This window comes from Rousettus aegyptiacus, unplaced genomic scaffold, assembly GCF_014176215.1.
Source record: "Rousettus aegyptiacus isolate mRouAeg1 unplaced genomic scaffold, mRouAeg1.p scaffold_m13_p_14, whole genome shotgun sequence".
In the NCBI taxonomy this organism is placed as follows: domain Eukaryota; kingdom Metazoa; phylum Chordata; class Mammalia; order Chiroptera; family Pteropodidae; genus Rousettus; species Rousettus aegyptiacus.
This window is the reverse complement of record NW_023416289.1, coordinates 41,077,613-41,094,556: the sequence shown is the minus strand read 5'-3', so window position 1 is coordinate 41,094,556 and position 16,944 is coordinate 41,077,613. Positions and strand designations below refer to the sequence as shown.

Here is a 16,944-nt window from a genome sequence, read left to right as displayed (position 1 = left end):
GGAGAACCTATTTCCTAGCCTTCCCCAGCTTCTAGAAGCCACCTGCACTCCTTGGCTCACAGCCCCTTTCTTGCATCACTCCAGCCTCTTGCACCTACCATCACAACCCATCCTGCCTGACTCTCCTGCCTCCATCTTACAGGACCCTCATTGATTACACAGGGCCAATCTCAATTATCCAGGATCATCTGCCCATTTCAAGATTTTTAGCTGTATCTTGTTTTCCCTTTACCGTGTGAAGTAATATATTCACGGGTTTCAGTGACATTCGAGGCGGGTAGAAGGCACATTCCGCCTACCACAACCGCCCTTCCAAAACTGCTACTTCCCCAGTGTCCCCATCTCTATGAGTGGCACCACTATCCTTTTAGTTTCTGGAGCTGTTGCCTCGGACTTCAAAACAGACTCCTAATCCGAGCATTTCTCACCATTTTCATTGTCCCGTCTCTGCTCTTGTGCTCATTCATCTCTGTCTGGAAAACTGCAGTAGCCTCATTGCTACCCCCTGCTTCCACCTTGCCCTCTAAGGTCCATTCTCAACCTGGCAGAAACGACCTTACAAAACGTAAATCAGATAGTGACACTCTCCTGTGAATGGGTTAAAATCCTACTACCACGCCCACACAGTCAGCTCTCTGCCCACCTCTCTGACCCAGTCTCCCACCTTTCTCTGCAAGATGGTTCCCACCTCCGGGCCTTTGCAGTGACTGTTACCTCTGCCTGGAACTCTTGTCCCCAGACCTTTGAATGGCTGTTTCCTTCTTATCCTTCACCTATTCCTAAAGGTTACCTCTTCAGAGAGGCTTTCATTGATGGCCCTACAACCCTAATCACTCCCTATTATATTGTCTATTTTTATGTGCCTATTAAATACTATCTTAAATTATCGTGCTTATTGTTCCTTATCCATGCCCTCCCTGCCTGGAATGTTGACTCCCCGAAAGAGTGGCTGGGTCTGTCCTGTTCGCCATGGTAACCTTAGCATGCAGAGCAGTGCTTGCCACACCGTAGGTGCTCAGTAAATATTTGTGTAATGAATGAATGAATAATTCTATCTACGTGACTTCACAATGAATCTTCACGCTGAGATCTAGCCTTGAACTACAAACTGAAACCGCAAACTCAGCACAATACTAGTCTTGAGATGGTACCTCTGTCTCTTACTCTGAAGTCTAACTAACCTCGCCACCCACTGGACCTGTTTCCCTTCCCTGACCCTGGTTTAAAAGACCACGGAAAGCTTTTCAGTCACATCATTCCCTTAAAGAGGTAGAGAGAGAGAGAAATGGAGAACAGGGCAGCTCAGGGGGAACTGTGACTGCCATCAGAAGGAAAGAAGAGTACTCTAACAGGAAGAACCTGCCCTCTCCTACGGACAGGCTACAGAGTCTCATTTTAAGGCAGAGGGAGAGGATGCTCTGAGCAATTCCTAAACTCAGTAAGAGTAAAAGGTGTGTGCGCCTTTAAGAGGAACGTTGGAAAATGGAGGCGGTCTGACCGTAAGAAAGCTACGAGATAGAGCCAGGTGGGCGGGTTAAGAAAGGACAGGCCATTTCCGGTGACGTAACACTAGCAAGATGGCCGCGCCCAGGGTGGTAAGTGACCGGGACCCGCAAATTTAAGTCCGTTCTGCTGCCTCTGCCCTCAGAGCCTCTATCGGCGCCCAGGGAGTAAGGAGCGTGGCGGAGTAGGAGGCCTCTCCCGCTAGGCCTCACGCTAGAAGTGCGTTCTGTAATTCGGCTGTTGGGGGCCGGGAATGACGTGTGTGGGTCGCAGGCTGCAGACGAGCGTCAGAGAGGATGAGGGGGCGGGGATTTGGCGGAGAGAAACCAATAGGGAATCAGGGAGTGCGTTCCGCGCATAGGGAGGAGAGAGCGGCAGGTCCTGAGAGGTGAATGGGGGTTCGTGGACCAAAACACAGGGATCCAGCTCTGTCTTTCACAGGAGGCTCCAGGATCAGCCCCTCCTCTTCTCTCCTCCTCCTCAGACCCTGCACCTGGTGGCGCGTGTACGGAATGGGAGTACCTGGGGCATCCGTGGCATGAGTACAGTGGCCCCGGAAAGCAATCGGAGGAAAGGGGGAAAACTTCTCCAGTTTCTGGCTGACCGCTTCTATGACGTGGAGGCTCTGAGGGATTACCTTTTCCGAAAGCAGGTGTCAAAGGTGCACCAGAAAAATCGGTGAGAATCCCTAGCCTGAAATACCCTGCTGCTCAGGCCCTCACCAGTGAGAACCCAGATCCTGCCCTTGCCACTCCCAGGCGGCACTGTGGCTTCCAATACCAGCGTTGTCAATTTATGTCTTCATTTCCAGCTCACACCCTCTCCCAAGGACTTCAGTTCCTATAGGCAACCAGCTGCCCACCATCTCTTCTTGGGGGCGTCTAGCTGGCACCACCAACCTAACATGGCTCACAGAAAACCCATGACTTCCCCCTAAAACAGTCTGCTTACCCCCAAGCCTTCCCCATCCAGTAAACAGCACCACTGCTCACCCAGTTCAGGCCATATTCTGATTCACCTCTTTGCTTCTCTGCTCTTCACATCCATCAATCAGTAAAATACTAGAATATCCCAAATCTGACCAATTGTCAACTCCTCCACTGTTTGTAGCCCCCTTTGTTTTATGATTGGATTACTGCAGTAATTGTCGCTTTTTGCCCCCTATTATGGGCCAAATGACTCTTAAAGTAAAATACTACTTTGTTTGAAACTCTCAAATGGTTTCCATTTGCAACTAGAATGAAAGCCAGACTCCAAAACCTAAAACTTGGCCTCTACTGAGCTTTCAGACCTACTGGGGACTCCCCCCACCCTGTCAACATGGCTTCCTTATTGCTGTTTGTTCGACCATCCTAATTTGAGCCTCTGACCCTTGCACTTGCTGTTCCCTTAGCCTGGCAAGCTCTTGCCTTGACCTCCGCATTCCTTCCCACCACTCAAAGCTCTGCACAAGTGTCACTTTCCTCCAAGAAGCATTTCTTAATAGCAAAACCATATTAGCCTGTTCCATCCCCACCCCTGACCCAAGCCACTCCTAGTCAGTACCTGTATTTTATTTTCATCATGGAATTGATACTCTCTGCAATTTGCTGCTACTTGTAGTTTGTTTTGTTTCTCCCTGTAAAATAACTTTACAAGGGCAGGGACGGTTATCTGCCAGGGTCACCACTGCCCCCTGGTACCTGGTACTTAATAGGTACTCAGTGAATACTTGCAGCCTGACTCAGTCTGTCTCTCCGTGTGCCTGTCAGTCCTAGTGTTGTGGACTCTGACCCTCTCAGCAGCACCTGGGCATGGAGGTGGGTGCGGTGCTTCCTGAGCCTCACCCTCCGCTGCTGTTCTCTTGGCAGATCGTTCACCTATATCAAGGAGCAATACGGCCCATACGTCGCAGGTGCCTATTTCATCCTGAAGCAAGGAGGCGCAGTCAAGTATGACAGCAAAGGTGTCAAAAGGGGTGTTAGGGGAGGCAACCTCCATGACAAACCTTAGAATGTGTCTCTAAAGGCCCTGACTCTTCAGTCAGGCAGTCTTCCCTGTGCTTCCCTGGGTCTCTGCCCCCTACTGGCTGTGGCTTAGGGTTTGGTCCTGAGCTTCAGTTGTATCACCTATAAAAGGGAATGGTAGTTGTTGTATCTAACCTACAAACACATTTTGCAATCTAAACACTTGCAGCAAGGCCTGGCATAGCACATGTGCTCAATAAATGTTTCTTCCTTCCCCATTCCTTTCTGTCTCCTCCTCCCTTTGTTTGTTTTTTTTTTTTTTCTCTCCTTTTTTTTTTTTTTTTTTAGGCAAGGCAACCCTTGGTTGACCTCACAAATTGCAAGGACCTTGTCAGCTTAAAATCCCTTATTTTTATTTTTTACACCTACAGCACCTGGTCTTCCTAGGTGGCCTCCCATCCAAGTACTAACCAGACCCAATCCTGCTTAGCTTCCGGGATAGACAGGATCGGGCTTGGTCAGGGTGGCATGGCCGTAGATTTTTTTTTTTTTGAAAAATGCAATTCATATAGATTTCATCTACCTCTCATCTTTGTTCTAATTTAGAATTTTACTTGGTTTGAGCACTTCCTCCAGCACCTGACAAACAGCGTACATGTCTGAAAATGTATCAACTTTAACCTATCTGCAAGGATTCTTGTCTTATAGCTTTTTTTCTCTTATCAGGAACCTCTCAGCCCTCAGCTTCCAGGTTTGTAAAACTGGCTAAATATTCCATCTTTGATGGGATTGTCAGGCAGTTCAATGAGACCAGACTTGTAAAGCCCTTAGAACAGAGACTGATGTATGTATAGTAAGTGCACAGACATGTACCATCTCTGTGTCATACAGGGCTGGGGAGGGGTAGGGTACCTGCTGACAATCCCTCTCCCCGTCCAGGTTCCGAGGCAAGGAGTGGATACGGTCAAATGGGCGTGGCCACTCCACTCTGGAGTTCTTGCATTTCCAAGCAGTACCTGTAGAGGCTGTGGATGCCAGTGACTGTGCCATCAACTACCAAGGCCTGGACAACCTCTGTGAGTGGGGCAGGGCAGGGTGGGTAGAGGCAGGCAAGACTCTCCACTTTCCCTTTCAGGGCGGGCTCAATCCCCCTCTCCCCACTGCAGTGGCCCTGAAGGAGCTTCAGTCCCTGTCACTGCAGCGCTGTCCCCATGTGGATGACTGGTGTCTCAGCCGCCTCTACCAGCTGGCCGACTCATTGCAGGAGCTCTCGTTGGCTGGTTGTCCCCAAATCTCTGAACGGGGCCTCGCCTGTCTCCACCACCTCCAGTGAGACCTCAGCTCAGCCTGGGCCCTTAGCCAGGGTGGGGCTCCCGGACAACTCAGGGGACAGTGTGTGTGTGGGGGGGGAGGCAGCCAGCAGGCCCCGCCTCCATGACAAACCTAGTGTTTGTGGTGGGTAAGCACAGTGAGCAGTGGCAGTGAGATCCGGGGAAATGAAAGGACTAGTTTTTCTTCCTTTTGGTTTTAATGAAACTCCATGATTTTTATAGTGTTCCAGAACTATAGGAGCCACAGGTGTCTGCTTGCAATTATTAACACAGTGGATTTCATGTGGCTGGACAGCTCTGACGTCTCCTGGACCGTTAGATTTTTATTTTAGGAAGCTAGGGGTTGGATGGGTGCACGTCCCTGCACTCACTCATGCACACACTTATGCCAGCCTCCCCTCCTGCCCCTCAGGAACCTCCGCAGGCTGGACATCTCAGACCTCCCTGCCGTGTCCAACCCAGGCCTCACTCAGATCTTGGTGGAGGAAATGCTGCCCAACTGTGAAGTTCAGGGGGCTGACTGGGCCCAGGGCCTGAAGTTGGGGCTGGAGGAGCAACCTCCGAACACAGCCAGTCCCATGCCTGCCTAGCCTACTGCCCCTCCAAGGCAAGCTGGATCCAGCAGAGCTGTTTAGTGTCTGACAGTTCTCCATACTTCTGGCTTCCAGCTGGGTTTACTTACCGTTGGGGGCTGGGGTGGGATGAAGGGTGTGGCACTGGCAGCCAGAGGGAAGGAGAGCATGTGGTCCCCACCTCACGGGTGCCCCAGCAGGCTGCACCTTGGGCTGAGGGCCATAGCTCCTGTCATCCCGTCAGGCAGCCTTTCCCACTTACTTCTCTCCTTCCAGTTCCCACAGCTTCTTTCTTGCGCCTCTTCAGGACTTCCGGCTGCAGGGAGCTCCAGGGAGCTGCACTCTCCCTTGTGGCCTCCCCACCTTGCCCACTACTGTGTCAAGAGACTCTTATCAGAAATTATCCTCATTTAGGTGTGCTGTCATTTCCTGCCAGGGCCCTGACTCATAGGGATGGTTATTCTCTATGTGGATCTAGTCAGCTCACCGCAGGGTATGCATCCATGGCCCACACTCACTAAATGCCAGTAGCACCCCAAATCCTATGGTGTCCTTTGACTCTCAGCTCCACATTCAACTTTCCTGTGGCTCTGGGAAAACAGATTTGGGCCTTTGAAATACATTTCCTTTGGTAACTGGCATGATAAATTTTGTCAGTAGAGGGCACTCAAGAGACACTGCAGGAGGCAGGGGTTTTGCTCCTGGTTCCTTCCTGTTCCTGTCTGCTTGCTCCGCAGGCTCCTGAAGAGCATGTGGCTTCCCATGCGCCAGGTAGTCAACAGCCTCCACTGAAAAACCTCCCTGTGAATGGCTCTCCACACCCCAGAAGCTGGATTCCCCAGAAGGCATCTTACTAGTGAATCCCTCACTGTTTTAGTTCGCTGTCAGTAATTCTTGAGATTAAACTCTCCCTGTTAAATTAGTTTTGTTTTGTTTTGTTTTTCTCCTGATTGGATCCAAGCTGATACAACATTGGCATCCAGAGTGTTCCAGGAGTCAGGCTCACACGGATGGGGATTGGGGGTTGAGATGCCAGGACCCCACGCATGCGGTGGCATCACAATAGGCCTTCACAGGCTGATGAGGTGCTGGCTGAAGCACATGCCCCGGGAGCTCCTCTGGCCGCTGCACTTGACCACTGTGGCAATGACAATTCTAAAGATAGGCACTGGACGGATTCTTTGGAGTGTCCTTGAATGCTTACAAATGGACAAGGACAAGCTGAGGTCTGTCACCTCAGCTTGTCACCGTCAGAACTGGAGTGCTTCCTTGACAGCCTCCAAAATTCTTACTTGTAGCCACAGGGCTGGTGACAGCTGAAAATACATCACATTTAAGTTTGCAGGTTGATGCCGGTTGAATTCCCAGTCTCAGTAAGTTATGTGTGAAGTGAATGGTGAAGAGTGAGATGTTGAAACCTGGAATGGGGTCATCTGGTTAGGCCCAGAGGGAATGGGTGGTCTTGAACGCCATCACTCGGCCTCCCTCAGCATTTGAGAACAACACCCTTCTGTGCTTGAAAACCCCTCTAAAAACTCATCATAAGCACCCCTGCCACCACTAGACCCATAAATACTGAGGGTCAAATCTCAGCGTGCGCCAGAAGGCCTCTGCTATGACCAAGGAGGAAACAGCTTGTACACTGAAAGAATTGCAAGACCTGCAAATACATGTAGTCAGAAAACTAGGAAGACCACGCGGGAGTAGATTCCAAGGCTGTTAGACCCATGAGGGTGGATGTGACACCAAGCCTGGCCAAACTCGATGGTATGAAGGCACTTACAAGAGTTTCTGATTTAATAGGTTAGCTGTGCAGCTGGGGGTGGTTCTCACAGCCTCCTTGGTTGGCTGACTGGAACCTGGACTCAACCGTGGCGCAGTTAATGAGGCAAGAAGCCAGAACCGCCCTGGTGTCATCTGGAGGAGGGGATCCAAAGGCTGAGGAATGCAGGGATGTTGGATTGGGCTGGTCACGGTCGACTCACACATCCGCCCCTCGACTCTGTTCCACCAGAAGGCAACTCCGGAATCATTCTCCATGTTCGACTTCTCGTTCCCGCTGCCATGTGCATTTTCTGATTAGACCCAGACCAATGCACATGGCAACCAAAACTACACTCCAAGATTTCCAAACACCCCCAGGGGGGTCAGTAGAGAACCTCTGCACCCCCTCGGAGAAGCTAGATGAGCCAGGAGAGCTCAGGGGAACTTGATCTCTGTCCCAACCCTGGGGAAGGAGGGCTTGGACTCCGGCCCCTGGCCCCAGCTCCTGTCTTTTCCCACTCTTGCTTTTATCCCATTAATGTTCCCCACCTCCTCCGCATACTCTTCCTTCCGTCGGCTGGTCCCACAGGCTCCATTCTTCAAACCTGGAGGGTGGAAATCGGCACAGGACAGATAATCTGCTGCTGCTGCTGCTGCTGCTAACAGAGAAGGTCCCTGACAACTGGACAGTCCTCCCCAACCCCTGCTGGGGCAAAGGGGGTCAAGCCAGGTTATACAGGTGGTCTGGGGTGAGGAGCCCCACCTTCCTGCCTCCCCAGACAGCTGAGGTAGCCCCAAAAGCAGAGGCCTCAGGAGGGCAGGCCTGTAAACACAGGTAGACGTGATCTCCTGTCCCTAGAGGGCCGGATGTGAGTGTTCCCAAGTTCCTGTGCAGCTGTGGGTGGGGCTGGAGTGGGCGCTGGTAGTAATGGGTTCCCACCCTGCTGATCTGGCAACCCAGGCTCCAGAGCCAATGGAGGAGGGGCAGGGTCGGCTCCACCAGAGGGCTCCCCCTGCCCCGCCCTCTGGCTTGTCTCTCCCTCTAGCGGCCCTTTCGCCCATCTGGTCCTCTCCTGCCCCTCCCTGGCTCCCTTCCCAGACTCCCTCCTCTGACCCCACTGCGTCCCTCCACCTGCCTCTCTAAACCTTCTTCCCCTTTAGCCTCCCTCATGGGGGCTCCCAGTCCTGGCCACCCCCTCTCTTGTTCCGTCTCCATCCCCACCTCATCCTCCTCCTCCCTCCTGGCAGTGCTCTCCACTTAGCCTCCTGAGTGAGTCTCCGTCTCTTCTCTCTTCTCTCCCCTCCCTGCTGCCCCTGAGGTCTCCCTGGCTGCTTCTCTACAAAGTCTGTCTGTCTTTCCTCCTCCTCACCAGCCCCCTCCCCTCCCCCACCCTGACGCTGGGTGGCAACAAAACCCCCACCTCTAGCAGGCTGACCCATTCCTCTCAGCACATTGTGCGCCGCCGCCTCCTGCGACCAGGCGCCCGCCCCCCACTTCCCAGCTTTGTCACTTTGGGACTGTGCCTGTCCCTGAGCCACTCCAACACTACGCAGTCCAGGCTCGCCCGGCCCTGGGTCTCACCTTCCCTCAGAGCCTCTCCCAATCCCGTTTCTCCCCTCCCAGGCCTCACCCAGCACTCGGTCCATCTCTGTGGCCACCCTTGCACCTTTCCTCACTGTCTCACCAGAAAACCTGCCCTAACACGCCAGAGCCCCACCTCAGGTCGCCTCCGCCCCTCCCCGGCTCCCCCTCCTCCCTCCTCCCTCCCCTCGTCCCTCGGCCCCGCCCTGGCCCCTCCCGGCCCCTGGGGCCCTCCCTGCCGCCTGCCCCGCCCCTCTGGACTGGCTGGGCTGAGCTGAAGAACAAACCACACAGCCACGGCAGGACAAGGGCAGAAGGGAGGGAACTAGGAGGGCCTGCCCAGAAGCCCAGGGCACCGGAGCTGGCGGGAGCTGGACCCAGAGGTAAAGAGGAGGGAGCTGGTCCCTGGCTCCCCAGTCCCTTGGGTGGGGGCCAATGGTGCAAGAGAAGCTTTTATGACAGCGGGAGGAGCTGACCCCAGTGATCCTGAATCCTGGTGAGGGGGATAAATGTGGGTGGGGGAAGAGGCTGTGGAAGGGGCTGGGGCTGAGAGGAAAGAGGAGGAATTGGAAGAGGTTAGAGCTGTGATTCCAGGTCCATGAACATGGGAGAGTCAGGTCTCTGGCCAGGGGTTGGTTTAGGGTCTGGCACTGAGAGACTGTTATAGGGGTTTATGGGGGCTGGGGTCCATCCCTGCACCCCAAAGGCCTCTGTGGCTCCTTTGCAGCTCCCGCAGCCACCCCTTCCCTGGGCCGGGTCATGCGCTGCCCCAAGTGCCTTCTCTGCCTGTCAGCGCTGCTCACGCTCCTGGGCCTCAAAGTGTACATTGAGTGGGCGTCGGAGTCTCAGCTGAGCAAGCCCTATCGAGGACCCCGGGGCACCCTGCCAGGACCCACAGCAGCTGGCTTTGAGCCCACCCTTCCGGCTAACCTCTCCGCCCGTCTAGGCCAGACTGGCCCACTGCCCTCGGCTTACTGGAATCAGCAGCAGTGGCGGCTGAAGGTCCTGCCCAGTGGGAACAGCACCGAAGCAGGGGGCTGCCAGGCGTGGGGAGCCGCCGCCGCCGCTGAGATCCCTGACTTCACCTCCTACCCCGAGGACCTCCGCCGCTTCCTGCTATCAGCAGCCTGCCGGAGCTTCCCACAGTGGCTGCCTGAAGGTGGCAGTGGCCAAGTGGCCAGCTGCAGGGAAACCACCGTCCCCTACCTGCTGCTGGCTGTCAAGTCGGAACCAGGGCGATTTGCAGAACGACAGGCAGTGAGAGAGACCTGGGGTGGTCCAGCTCTGGGGATCCGGCTGCTCTTCCTGTTGGGGTCCCCGGCAGGTGAGGGGGGCCCTGATCTAGGCCCTCTGGTGGCCTGGGAAAGCCACCGCTACAGCGACCTGCTGCTCTGGGACTTCCTTGATCTCCCCTTCAACCAGACACTCAAGGACCTGCTGCTGCTGTCCTGGCTCAGCCACCACTGCCCTGGGGTGAGCTTCATCCTGCATGCTCAAGATGACGCTTTCGTGCACACGTCTGCCCTGCTGGACTACCTACGGGCCCTGCCACCCAGCTGGGCCCCAAGCCTCTACCTGGGCGAGGTCTTTACCCAGGCCAAGCCCCTCCGGAAGCCTGGAGGACCCTTCTATGTGCCTGGGTCCTTCTTCAAAGGTGACTACCCAGCCTATGCCAGTGGGGGTGGCTACGTCATCGCTGGTAGCCTGACACCCTGGCTGCTGCAGGCGGCGGCCCGTGTGGCACCATTCCCTTTCAACGATGTCTACATTGGCCTGTGCTTCCGTGCCCTGGGCCTGGTGCCCAGGGCCCACAAAGGCTTCCTCACAACCTGGCCAGCAGACCGCACGGCTGAGCCCTGTGCCCTCCGGAACCTGCTGCTGGTGCGGCCCCTCAGCCCCCAGGACAGCATTCGGCTCTGGAAACGCCTGCAGGACCCTAAGCTCCTCTGCTGAGCCCTGGGGGAGACTGGAATGGGTGGACCTGGTCTAGGCCTGGACGCCTACCCCTTGCTCAGCCTCTCCTTCTAGGCCTTGGTGTGGGGGAGGGGGTCCTGGAATCACAGCTGCCAGAGCCCCTCCTGGGCCACCTGGCCTATGGGACTGAGCAAAAGAAGGTGAAAGACTATTTCTGACTACTTTTTATTTTTGAAAAATATGTCCTTCCCATTCTGAGGCCTGTAGCTGTCTTTGCATCTGTGGGCCCCAGAGTTTACAGCGCAGAGCTCAGCCACACCCCAACCTTTACACTAAATACCTCCCCACCCTTACTGGACAGGGCCAGCTCCGGCATTCTCCTGGCTACCTTGCTGGACACCAGGTTTGCCTCATCCTATGGGAGAGGAGTCCACCTCTGGAGCACCCCCACCCCCACCTATCTGCTGAAGCTGGCCCTTCTGCTTGCGAAAGCTTCCGGGGGAAGTAGACATCTCAACGGCTTTGGCCTTGTTCACCTAAAATAAAAGGAGGAGGGGGGGTCCAAAACTAATCATGCAGGACTCTCTTCCGGAAACAAACCAGAGGTCGCAGAGAGCCAAGTACAGAAAGTTTATTCACTACTGCCCACCTCTTACTTTAAATTCCACATGCGGACCTGCCATGCCTGCCCCCAGCCCAGAGAGGCTTATAGTCCTAAAGGCCTGGTCCCTGGGAGAAGGCACTATAGTCACAGGCAAAGAGGGGGCTGACAGAGCCCCCCCACACTGTAACAGTGTGGAGGAGCAGGGATGGTGAGTGGAAGTTCCCCCTTATCATCTCAAGCACTGCCCTGGGGCCCAAGTACCTTGGAAAAAGCTGGTTGGGAATGGGGACAGTGTCCTGCCGGCTCCCTCCCCTCAACCTGGAACTGCCTCAAGGGGTGGCTGAGGTGGGTGGAGCAGGGCTAGCAGGCCTCACTGCTCGAAGTGGTCCAGGGGGTAGTGCTCGCCGTAGGTCTGGAGGTGAGAGGCCAGGGACTCCTGCTGCTTGCGGAGCTGGGCAGGCATCTCCTGATAGACGTCCGAGAAGAGCAAGCTGGGGTTGGGCTTCAGCTTCCGCTCAGCCTGCTGGAAGGCCTCCATCACCTGGGGGACACAGGACGGTAGGCAGATAGCCGACCTCCCACTCAGGGCCCTGCCTTCCTCCTACCTGTGTGACCTCAGTGAGGGATTAACCACCCCATGAGCATTCATGTTCCCATCTGGACAATGGGGACGATCATCATCACAGTAATGATCGTTAACATGCCCCATCAGCACCCCCAACCCCAGCACCTCCATGCTCTCTGCAGGAGCAGGCACTGGACTATGTGTACGGGACAGTTTCAGCCTCTCAGCAGCCCTAAGAAGCAGGCAGCTTAGATGTGAGGAAACCACAGCACAGAAGGGACTTGCCCACGACGACAGTGAGAGGCAGAGCCAGAGGCGTTGCACTGCCCGACGCCAGGTTCGGCCCTTACTGCTGGCCTGCACTGCCTCTGGCTCCCGATGGGCAGGGCTGGGGAGGGCAGCGGGCTGGCCCTACGTGGGACACTTATGCCACACTCAGACTATGTCACTTCATTCTCGGACAACCTTCTCATGTGGCTCCCAGGAGAGGGAACAGAGGGCAGACATCACGCTGAGGACCCACCAAAGGTGCATGTGCCCATCAGCCTGGCTCCACAGGCCACGCTGAGAGTCATCACTGGGCGATCCTTGAGTTTCCTAGTTCAGCATCCCCCAGACCCCATCTTCGTCCTTCCAGAATTCTCCATGACACGCCGCCATAGAACACGCCCCTGGGGCCCTCACCTTCTTGGAGGACTGCTTTCGCCAGGCCTTCTCCTGCTCGTCGTCCCACCAGCCGTGGCTCTGCATGTAATGCCTCAGCCGCAAGATGGGGTGGTCCTGCTTGTCCCAGTAACTGACCTCGTCCACTGAGCGGTACGCCGAGCTGTCATCACTGGTGCTGTGGTGCCCGATTCTGCCCAGGAGGGAGGGGATGGACATGTAATAAAGGCAAGGAAGGGGCTACGACCTGCATGATAAGGGTCAGGCTTTGGGGCTCTTCCCCAGTGATCAGTGTGGGGAAGATGCTATAGACAGGGGCTGAGAAGGCTGGTGGGGGGTGAGGGGAGGCAGGCACCTGTAGGTCATGGCCTCAATGAGGAAGGGCTGGTTCTCTGCCACAGCCCGCTGCCGGGCCTCCTTGGTGGCATTGTACACGGCGAACACGTCATTGCCATCCACACGGATCGACAGGATGCCATACCCGGGGCCTCGAGCCGCTGTGGGGACAGGAAGGCAGGTCAGACCCCAAGGCTCAGATCAGGACAATGAGCAGGAGAGGGCAGGGGAGGGGAGGAGAAGAGAGGACAGAGATAGAGCAGCACTCCACTCACGGTCCCTGGGGCCTCCCGTGCCAGACACTGTAGGAAGAGAACAGGAGGGGGAGGGAGGAGACGACACAGGCCCGTACCGATGCCGTCCCCGCGGTACTGCTCAGAGGTAGGCGTGGAGATGGCATAGCCATTGTTCCGGCAGAAGAAGATGATGGGGCACTCGAGGGTGGCGGCAAAGTTGAAGCCGGCGTGGGCATCCCCCTCGCTGGCTGCCCCCTCACCGAAGTAACAGATGACAATCCTGTTGGCGTTGGCCCGTTTGGCCGCATAGGCCGCCCCAACCGCTGCAGGGAGTGAGATGGTGGTGAGCAGAAGAGCCCCATGCACACTCACCTCATACACATACACACACACACACACACACACACACACACGCACGCACGCCCCACCCAACCCAGGTTCCTTGGCTCAGGATGGCTGTCACCAGGCTCTGAGGGGGAAGAAAACACCTGATGTCCTGATTGTCCCCCCAGAACCTGCCCTGCCCATCTTCTCCCCTCAGCTGATGGCAGCTTTATCTTCCCAATTCCTCAGGCCCCAAACCATAGCACATTTGACTCCTAACTCTGTCACCCCACACCTGCCACCTTCAAAACAGAGCCAGAATCAGATCCCTTCCCCCCACCTCCTTTATCTCATCCAGGTCACACCAGTCAGGTCCCCCTTGGCCCTCACCAGCCCAGTCTTGGCCCAATCTATTACCCTCAGGGCAGCCAGAGGGCTGTTAAATTGTGAGTCAGGCTGTCATTCCACAGCAGCCACTTGGCCCTCCCCCACAGCTCCCTTCCACTCCGGGTGAAAGTCAAAGTGCCTAGAGGCCTGGCAGGTCTACACCTTCCCAAAGCTCTGACTTATCTAGTACCTCCCCGCCCCCACCATCCACAGCAGCCCCACTGGGCTGCTCCAGCACCTCAAGCACCTCCAACACAAGTAGGCACCCACTCCAGATCCCCACCCCACTTCCTGGTCTGTGCTGAAATGTCCCCTACTGATGCCACCCCACCGCCCCCATCACATGGCACTCCCTCTGTTTCATTTCTCCCGGTAGGACCTACAGCCCCTGACATGCTCCTGGTCACTTCATCTTGACTGTCTGTCCCCCCTACCATCATGTGAGCACCAGGGGGCTGAGGGTTTTGTCTGTCCCTCGTTCACTGCACCTAGAATGGTGCCCACAAGGGTAGGGACTCCGCACATTTGCTGAATGACTTAATGGTCACCCAAATGGAAGTGAGAGCTGGGGCCCCACCTTATGGAAATCCTACCTATCTTTTTTGAAAACGCCACCTCCTCCCAGAAGGCTACCCTGCCCACCTCCCACTTCAAAGGCTAATGGGCCTTCTAACATGCAGGCACTCTGCTAGCCTGCAGAAAGCAACTCACATAACCGGGCTGCCCTGAGCAGACAAAGCTGAAGCCCAGATTGACCCTTGACCCCGGGCGGGCTGCAGAGGGCAGGGAGGGAGGTACGCTCCGTGGTCTCTGCGCTGTGCGGGAGCAGGCTGCCCGGTGGGTCTGCTTTCCAAGCAGTTGCCTTTGACAGAATCGGCGCTGACTGCTTTAAGTGCTGTGGGCTCCAGAGTGAGCTTCGGGAGAGCTGGACTGAAGCACAGCAGGGCCCAGGCCAAGAACCCGAGTTCTGGAGCCACACAGCCCATGACTTGAGTCCCTGCTTTTCTCACTACCTGCGGGGTGACTTTTAGCAAGGAACCTGGCATATGCTCGATCACACATGGTTGGCCATGTTTGTGAGTGGACAAACGGGGTTTGTGAGGCACAAGTTTCGGAAATCAAGAGTGTGGTCATACTGGCGCAAGCCTGCCCAACAAGTGAGGACACTGCCGTGGCCCTGCTCTGAAGGGTCCCAGACAAGAAGGGTCTTGAAGGTCTAGAGGTTAGACCAGTGCTGACCATATCACCAGCCGGGAAGCCGCCCTGGGATGGAGAAGGGCTGGGCCTGAGCAGAGGTACAACATGGTCTGTGTGGTCCAGGCCTGGGGCGTGTGTCCTCACCCTGAGGAATCTGTGTGGCCAGTGGAGAGGAGATGGTGACGAAGTGGCGCTCCCTGCAGCCATAGTGGACAGGCATCTGGCGCCCCTTGCTCAGGTCGTTCACATTGCCGTAGCACTGGGCCATAAACTGTTCCAGGGGGTAGTCCCGATACATCAGCACACCTGCGAGGGGAGGAGGCAGCAGTTGGTGGGGGTGGGGGTCCCCGGGGGCAAGCCCTTCCTGCCCAGGCTTCCATTTCCATCTGTACAGTGATGGAGCTGGTGAGGGCAGGGGCGGCAAATTTGATGCCCAGGGCACCAGGCAGGCGCATGAACCAGGTGGGCAGACCAGGAAGCACAGGTCTGTCTCAAGGTGGAAGCAGCTGTTTGGCAGCTGTTTAGACAAACTGACTGCTGGTTCAGGGAAGCCAATGTCTGCCTTATCAAAATAAGGAATCTAGCTTGCCCCTTAAAAAAAAAAAAAAAAAAGAGAAACTACCTGATTTTTAAGTGTTTCAATTAATTCAATTATTTTTTTGAAATCATCATACGAACCAAATAAAAGTATAGGCCACCAGCTCACTTGACGACAGAAGAAATGGTCATACCTGTTTATGGCAGTAAAACCCTTTCTTTAAACAAAATCTCTGCTGAATGCCCATCTACCGTAAAGAGAACCCCACGTCAGGCTCTGACAGGTGACCCTGATGTTCGCCTCACGTGGCTGGTGGGGGTTCCCTGAGGTAGCACAGTCTGGGCCTGCCCTCATTTCAGTGGGGTCTCAGGCAGGGCCCTCAGCTCAGTCACGAGGTGAAATGGGACAGAGTCGCCACTGAATCTGGCACCGAGGACAGCACCTTGGTGTCAGAGCACTCTACTGAGCGCTGAGTCCCTTGTTCTCCCCATTCCACAGGGTAAGCAGACTGAGAGGGCTGGTGCCCAGGGTCTGACTCACCCCCTTACCCCTCACAAGCACCCTCAGCAGCTGCTCGCACGTAGGGCCTCCTGCCGACCTGTGGTGCTGGAGGACTCCCTCCTGCAGGGTGGCCAGGGCCCAAGCAGCCCTGTTTGGAGCGTTCACTGATGCCTAGCTCGAGGGGCGCTTATGCGGCCCTGCCTGGAGCCCTTGGCAGGGAGATCCCTTCGCAAGAGCACTCAGCAAACCTAGCAGGGCCTGGTTTGTGGCCCAGTGTCTGGGGAAATCTCATCTTCCTTGCTAACAATGCTGAACCACAGACTCTGCCCCAGGGCTTCTGTCCTCCTACAGCCTGTGGGGTGGAAGGCTGGTGCAGCGGAGAGGGGACCAGACAGACCGGAATGCCATGCTGGTCCAAGGTGGACTCCACACAGGCAGCTGGCCAGGCTCCGTCTTCCTGAAGTGCTGTCCCAGGGCAAGAGGCCCCAGTCACAAAATTGCCTCCAACACTGAGTGCTTACCCCACGCCAGGCCCTATGTTGACGGCTTTGCATCATCTACCCCATGAATCCCCTCAACAATGGCCGTGGGAGGGTTCACCATCTCCCATTACAGATGAAAAAACTGAGGCAAGAAGCAATTAAGCAATTTGCTCATGGTCACACAGCGCCTAAGAAGGGCCAAGATTTGCCTTCCCGACACCCCCACAGGGGTCTCCCTTGCAGGGCCCCTGTACCGACCACCACTCCGGAACTCTTCACGCAGCTCCGCGGGCTCCCTCCCTCACCCCAGTCGCTCTTTAATGCACACTGATTTTCTTTGGTTCTAGTCTCTGACCCTCCTTCCTCATACTCATTCACTCAGAAGCAAGCCGGCTCCCTGGGACTATCATGCTTCCAGGAGGCCACAGTGCCTGGAGAGACCAGCAGAGCCCGCTCTGTGCGGACAATAGCCCATGGTACACGCCGCTCCCACAGCGTG

General features: G+C 55.7%; 3 protein-coding genes, 1 long non-coding RNA gene and 1 pseudogene across 8 annotated transcripts in view; 2 read left to right on the top strand and 3 right to left on the bottom strand.

Moving 5' to 3' along the window:
- Window positions 1-1,537: 1,537 nt before the first annotated feature.
- Window positions 1,538-6,274, top strand: DMAC2 (distal membrane arm assembly complex 2). 4 transcript variants are annotated; one of them, XM_036232384.1, is made up of 7 exons: window positions 1,538-1,595; window positions 1,988-2,181; window positions 3,354-3,448; window positions 4,176-4,200; window positions 4,389-4,525; window positions 4,616-4,778; window positions 6,090-6,274. In XM_036232384.1, exons 1-7 carry the CDS (start codon window positions 1,578-1,580, stop codon window positions 6,142-6,144), a joined length of 687 nt encoding a protein of 228 aa, XP_036088277.1. In that variant the 5' UTR covers window positions 1,538-1,577; the 3' UTR covers window positions 6,145-6,274. The 4 variants fall into 4 exon arrangements, with proteins under 4 accessions (XP_036088277.1, XP_015991170.2, XP_015991171.2 ...); XM_016135684.2 differs by having other exon boundaries at window positions 1,539-1,595; window positions 5,193-6,274; XM_016135686.2 differs by lacking the exon at window positions 1,538-1,595 and adding an exon at window positions 1,787-1,891 and having other exon boundaries at window positions 5,193-6,274.
- On the bottom strand, window positions 3,872-3,989 carry LOC118611889 (annotated as a pseudogene).
- Window positions 6,275-7,135: 861 nt separating the features above from the next.
- On the bottom strand, window positions 7,136-8,791 carry LOC118611451. The gene is made up of 2 exons (XR_004954459.1): window positions 8,748-8,791; window positions 7,136-7,411 (listed from the first exon to the last, which is right to left on the bottom strand). It is a non-coding gene; the product is annotated as an uncharacterized LOC118611451 (long non-coding RNA).
- A 92-nt stretch (window positions 8,792-8,883) lies between these two features.
- Window positions 8,884-10,870, top strand: B3GNT8 (UDP-GlcNAc:betaGal beta-1,3-N-acetylglucosaminyltransferase 8). Of its 2 annotated transcripts, none has more exons than XM_036232381.1 (2): window positions 8,884-9,194; window positions 9,426-10,870. In XM_036232381.1, exon 2 carries the CDS (start codon window positions 9,458-9,460, stop codon window positions 10,649-10,651), a length of 1,194 nt encoding a protein of 397 aa, XP_036088274.1. In that variant the 5' UTR covers window positions 8,884-9,194; window positions 9,426-9,457; the 3' UTR covers window positions 10,652-10,870. The 2 variants fall into 2 exon arrangements, with proteins under 2 accessions (XP_036088274.1, XP_015991167.1); XM_016135681.2 differs by having other exon boundaries at window positions 8,885-9,081.
- Window positions 10,871-11,227: 357 nt separating this feature from the next.
- Window positions 11,228-16,944, bottom strand: part of BCKDHA (branched chain keto acid dehydrogenase E1 subunit alpha) — a 28,098-nt gene continuing 22,381 nt past the window's right edge. Inside the window, exons 5-9 of the mRNA XM_016135679.2 lie at window positions 15,069-15,230; window positions 13,133-13,339; window positions 12,800-12,941; window positions 12,466-12,637; window positions 11,228-11,757 (exon numbers count right to left, since the gene is read on the bottom strand). Coding sequence (XP_015991165.2) covers window positions 11,587-11,757; window positions 12,466-12,637; window positions 12,800-12,941; window positions 13,133-13,339; window positions 15,069-15,230 — 854 coding nt within the window. The 3' untranslated portion in view covers window positions 11,228-11,586. The remainder of the gene's footprint in view (window positions 11,758-12,465; window positions 12,638-12,799; window positions 12,942-13,132; window positions 13,340-15,068; window positions 15,231-16,944) is intronic.

What these genes read in the sequence shown, in the direction of transcription:
- DMAC2 (XM_016135684.2), top strand. An exon ending in TCTCAGCCCTCAGCTTCCAG is followed by an intron (nt 4,201 to 4,388) that starts GTTTGTAAAACT and finishes CTCCCCGTCCAG; the next exon opens with GTTCCGAGGCAAGGAGTGGA. An exon ending in CCAAGGCCTGGACAACCTCT is followed by an intron (nt 4,526 to 4,615) that starts GTGAGTGGGGCA and finishes TCCCCACTGCAG; the next exon opens with TGGCCCTGAAGGAGCTTCAG.
- B3GNT8 (XM_036232381.1), top strand. Translation starts at nt 9,458, where the DNA reads ATGCGCTGCCCCAAGTGCCTTCTCTGCCTGTCAGCGCTGCTCACGCTC.